This window comes from Syzygium oleosum, unplaced genomic scaffold (assembly GCF_021117445.2).
Source record: "Syzygium oleosum isolate NSW1041296 unplaced genomic scaffold, Sole_v2.1 Sole_v2.20, whole genome shotgun sequence".
In the NCBI taxonomy this organism is placed as follows: Eukaryota; Viridiplantae; Streptophyta; class Magnoliopsida; order Myrtales; family Myrtaceae; genus Syzygium; species Syzygium oleosum.
This window is the reverse complement of record NW_026607504.1, coordinates 6,110,517-6,116,052: the sequence shown is the minus strand read 5'-3', so window position 1 is coordinate 6,116,052 and position 5,536 is coordinate 6,110,517. Positions and strand designations below refer to the sequence as shown.

Genomic DNA, 5,536 nt, shown 5'->3' with positions numbered 1-5,536 from the left:
CAAATCGGTACACCCGTCAATTGCCAAATGTTCTCCAACTCAATAAATTAACGGTATAATTTAACGGAAACTAACGGAGAGTAAATTTATCACAAACGTATCAATTTAAGATTTTTCACGGTATCAACCCTTTTGATTAACTTAATCATTCTTTCATCTTTTTTCAACCAAACCACGAAATACTTCTTTCTATTGCCCCTCGGTTCCCCTGCAACTGAACACACTGACGCAGCCAAGTCCTCTCCTCCGCCAACCTCCTCCTCATGCTGCTGCTGCTTCTCTTTTTTTTTTTTTTGATAATCGAGGTGTCCGCACGGCCGGCGAGCTAGGGCTCAAACCAGCGGTGATGTCCAACTAATCCTCAAGGGGCTAGCACAGCATCCCACCGCCACGACCCCCACTTAAATCACTGATGGGCGAGTTTGAACCCAAAACCTCTCGTGAAAGGAACTTAGCGCAAACCAACGCGGTCACCGATGGGTAGGTGCTGCTTCTTCTTCTTCTTCTCTCTCGCCAATGTTCAAACTTTCGGATTTTTACGAGCTCCGTCTTCATTGAAGCTTGTTGGTTACACCATCTCGTGATTACCCAAGTGAGTTCTTTGATCTTTTTAACGTCAGAAGTCTTTTTACTCTTCTGCGAGCAGGACGGAGGATGCTTTCCTTTCTTGATTTGAACTTCGCCTCCTTTATTAGAAATTGGATTGATGGTGATCAAAAAGAGCTTTCCGGGTTGTTTGTACTCTAAATTGAATTTGCTTGTTGAAGCTCGGACGGGTGATATATGCTTGCACTCTTTCTTGCCCACCAACTGTTTGCTGATTTGTCGACATCAGTTGATTAGTGCTCAAGCCATTCCCTCTCGTTTCCTTTGCGTCTGTTCATGGGTCTAGTGTCGATTCGAACAGGGCTTCTTTTAAGTCTTCTATTATGATGATTGTCGGTATCAAGACCTAACCGAGTCACCTAAGACTTGGATAAAGCTCATGATGATAAATTTGGCTCAAAGTTAGTAGCCTGAAAACCTAAAGGTGGTTGTTTTGTTGGTTTTGCTATTCCTAAACAAGAAACTCCAAATAATCTAGAAGATTCGATGCGACGTAGGAGGTATCTGTTAATTGGTTTCAGCCTATATATTTTTCAATGGATTGTATGTTCCTACTCAGATTTGTAAAAGTACAAGCCAAACTAGTATCCTTACCTATAGCTTTAGATGGTCTGCATCGCATTTCAATATCACGTATCTTCTGTGTTTCGAGAAAAGCTTTTCAGTAGCTATTGTGATTTTGTTGGTGTGAATTCAAGAAATCAACTAGTTCTTGCACTTGAGCTGATATAAGTTGAGTTGAGCTCAAATTTTCAACCTTTTCAATGACTCGCATTCGGATTTGATTGTTGATGATCAATTGAGCTCGAGTTCAGTTTTCAGTGCCGATTTTCTAGTTAAGTATCTTCCTGCATCGTACTTGACTGGGCTCATTTACACACCTTGGAATTTTTTTAGTTTGCCAGTTTTGCAATTTTTCTTACTTGTCTACAGAACCTTGAGCATGCATGTGTACTCCACAATGCACAAAAGGGCTTGTATTTTGGAACCACTGGTCCAAGGTAGCCCAACAAGTTCTAGACATTTTTATAGGGCTCATAATTGGACAGGACCAGGAGAAAGTGTAAGCTTGGTTGTGAGAGAAGACTACAAACCATTTACCGGACCCAGAAGAAGGCTGAGGCCCAGAACATCTCTGGCTGTGCTGTTTCATTTATTCTTATCTTCTTCTTCTTGAGTGTGTACCATCTTGTTACCGACATTGATAGTTCAGAATGCCTGAAATCTGCTTTTAGAAGTTTATTTTGCAACTAATCAATCATCTGGTCCCTGAATTTGGTCATTCTTTGCTTAATGAGGGATGTTTTTTAACAGAATGGTAAATTCTTTGCTTAATGGCCTTTTTGATATATCATAAAACATAAGAATTCATGTTCTTTCTTTTTTCTTTTGGTCGGAGACATCCTGCACTTGAATTCTACATAACGATTAACTCTCGGTCCACGCGACACCGCTAACCGCTTCTCCGACGACTCACTGGACGGCCAATTGAGGACCTCGTCTCCCATCCAGGCATATGCTTTTGTTTGTCACCGAGGGAACTTAAATGGCGTTTGATTCGGATTTCGATTAGTGGTCAGGTTTCTAAGTTCTCTCCTTGATGGCGGGTTAGCATATGCTTTTGTTTGTCAAGACAAACTTTTTTGTCACCGAAGAAAAATGTCTAATCCTTCTATAACTTTAAGCTGACCGCGTTTCCTAATGTATGAGGTCTACTGGGGTTGGGGCATATAAAAGCTTCACTGAAAGCAACCACCCTTTTTAATTAGGCAGGGTTAGCTGTACATCCATCTTCATTATGTCATTGTGCTCCATTTAGTATAAAATCATGAGGAAAGATTCACAATTTTCAAGCCTTTTTTCACTGTCGTTAATATTGACTGTTGGATGAAGTTTTCTTATTGTGTACATTACATTCCCTATTCTGCACGATGAATCTATCTTGCAAACCATATTTCGCAAGTGTGTTTTTGGTTGATTGAATCATTTACCTCATACTCTCTTTTTCCAGGTGACATTCATGGGCAATATTCTGATCTTTTGAGGTTTTTTGAACATGGAGGTTTCCCTCCTAATGCCACTTATGTATTTCTTGGAAATTACGTGGATCATGGGAAGCAAAGTCTTGAGACAATCTGCCTTCTGCTTGCCTACAAAATTAAGTTCCCCGAGAATGTCTTCCTTTTACGAGGAAATCACGAGTGCGAGTCCATGAATCGGATATATGGGTTTTATGATGAATGTAAACGCCGCATGACAGTTAGAGTTTGGGAGGACTTTATTGATTGTTTCAACTGTCTTCCAGTTGCCGCTCTCATAGAGCGCAAAATATTATGCATGCATGGTGGCCTTTCCCCCACGTTAATAAATCTGGATCAAATTAGAGGCTTGCCACGCCCGAGTGATGTTCCAGATTGTGGTCTGCTCCGCGACTTGCTTTGGTCAGATCCTGATAAGGATGTCAAAGGCTGGGAAATGAGAGATCGAGGTGCCTCATATGCCTTTGGCCCAGATACATTGTCTAAATTCTTGAAAAAGCATGATATAGAACTTATTTGTCGGGGCCACCAGGTTAATGACATGTTAATGCTTTCTTCTTTTGGTCTTTAGCCACAGAACAGCAGCATTATTAACGATGCTTGTCACAGGTTGTTGAAGATGGGTATGAATTCTTCGCCGATAGACAACTGGTGACCATATTTTCTGCTCCCAATTTTTGCGGTGAAGGTGACAACTTTGGTGCAATGATGAATGTGGAAGAAAACTTAACATGCTCATTTCAAGATCTTAAACCCGTTGATAAAACGGCTAATTCATCTGAGAATGAAGCGGTGATTGCTGCCACAGCACCTCCAAAATTGCAATGTAAGTGTTATTCTTTGTTTTTTCTCATTCATCATGTATATGGGTTTACAGTTTGCACCCATCCCCCTTGGTGCCCGACAATGATTTTCTCTTTACCCATGAAATGAAAGAAAAACCGTGTAAATAATAACCAATGGTAAAGACCTTCTTATAATAGCATTAAATCTCTGTCTTCAATTCTCTAAGAGTCATGGTGGCAACTGTCTCAATCTGTTGAGATTGTGTCTATGCCAAAAAAGAGGTTGTGTTCGGTATGATGACTAATTGCTTCTTTTAGTATTAAGGGGTTGGAACGTGTTGAGTTTTGCAAGTTTAAGGTAGTGTTTGTCATGCGAAATCCAAATATCTAAGATCTTACTTGTTTGGTTTTATGTTTCTATTGGGGGGAAGAACAGCATTGGTGCCAAAACTTGTGTACGGAGGCCACTTTGGTGTCAAAACTTTCATTTGGATCACTTAAGTGCCAAAAGTTTACGCCGGCGATCACTTAAGTGCCAAATCGGAGAAAAAACGATCACTTAAGTGCTAACGGCGAGAAATTCCGATCAAATTTAATACGTGGCTTTTATATTTAAATTTTAATGACACGTGGCATTTCCATGTGTATAATTCAATTTTTTAAATATTTTTTTTTTCTGATTTTCTTCTTTCTTTTCTTTTTTTTTTTTCTTTTCTTTCTTCTTATTTCCGATGGTCGGCCTCGCCGGGCATCGCCTTCCTCCCGGGTGAGGCCCGTGAGGTGAGGGCCGGCGAGCGGGGCTCGCCCGCCCGAGCGAGGGTCGAGGTCGCCCGGGCGGGGCGAGCCCCGGCGAGGGCCGGCCTCGCCGGATCCGGCGAGGCGAGCCCTCGCCGGGGCTCGCCTTGCCCAGGGCGACCTCGACCCTCGCTTGGGCAGGGCGAGCCCGGCGAGGGCTCGCCTCACCGGGCGAGGCCCGGGCGAGGCCGGCCCTCGCCGAGGCCACGGCGGCCTCGCCGGGCCTCGCCCGGAGGAAGGCGAGGCCCGGGCGAGGCCGGTGGCCGGACGCCGGCCATCGAAAATAAGAAGAAAGAAAAGAAAAAAAAAAAGAAAAAGAAAGGAAAAAAGAAAGAAAAGGAAAAAAAAAAAGAAAAGAAAGGAAAAAAGAAAGAAAAGGAAAAAAAAAGGAAAAGAAATGCCACATCAGCCTCCGGCGAGCCACATCGGTCTCCGGCGAGCCATATCAGCTTGAGAAATTAATAAAAAAATGCCACGTCGGATTTCCGGCGAAGTGGCACTTAAGTGATCGTTTTTCACAACTTTTAGCACTTAAGTGATCCGATTGAAAGTTTTGGCACCAAAGTGGCCTCCGTACACAAGTTTTGGCACCAATGCTGTTCTTCCCCCGTTTCTATTGCATCCAATATTGCCACCCTTGCCTAGGAGTTTCCTTCCATGGACTTATATGAGTAATGTGTGACCGTGCATGTGGATAAATGCCGTGTGGTTACTAAGCACAAACTTTACCTTGCAGAGCTCGCATCATTTGGTGACTTGGGCACGTAACATGGAAAAGGAAGATAGAAAAGACTGCTGGTATTGAAGTTTCCGGGGCGCATGTTTTGTCTGTTTCATCTCGATTTGTGTTTGGGGTCTGGTGTTCAAAAGGAGGACGAATGATATGTGGGTGCTTTAGCTTATCAGTGGGAGCACGAAAAAGATTGTTGTTTCATTTAGCGATTATAAATTACCGATCGGTGCTTGATCTTCGAATGGGGACTGTAAATAAATTTACAATTGTGGATTGGGGATGCCTGCAGAAGACATTTTCATCTCACTTTCTGGATGTAAACCTTTGTTTTGCTCATAAAAGGGCCAGGCAAATGTAATTTCTTTCGAGTCTTGATGGTATGGTGTACAAAATAAGTTCAATTATCTTCTTAGCTTTTTGATATCAGGTTGAGGGGAGGACCTGCCGTTTTAGGTCATTTGCTCAAGGATTTTCAATTGCACTACAAAAAAACATGTTCTTTGCGACGGATTTTGCGACGAAAAAATCGCAAAAATCCGTCGCAAATCGATTTTGCGACAAATTTAGAGACGGAAAAA

General features: G+C 42.5%; 1 protein-coding gene and 1 long non-coding RNA gene across 2 annotated transcripts; both read left to right on the top strand.

Annotated features, from left to right (window-relative positions):
* Window positions 1–485: 485 nt before the first annotated feature.
* Window positions 486–1,718, top strand: LOC130140575 (uncharacterized). Its single transcript, XR_008818550.1, has 2 exons — window positions 486–592; window positions 1,540–1,718. It is a non-coding gene; the product is annotated as an uncharacterized LOC130140575 (long non-coding RNA).
* Window positions 1,719–2,541: 823 nt separating this feature from the next.
* On the top strand, window positions 2,542–5,326 carry LOC115662429 (serine/threonine-protein phosphatase PP1 isozyme 4-like; the record flags this gene model as incomplete). The annotated part of the gene is made up of 3 exons (XM_056320237.1): window positions 2,542–3,177; window positions 3,255–3,471; window positions 4,962–5,326. Coding segments are annotated over 3 exons (855 nt in total), but the record flags the coding sequence as incomplete, so codon positions are not given.
* Between the last annotated feature and the right edge of the window lie 210 nt (window positions 5,327–5,536).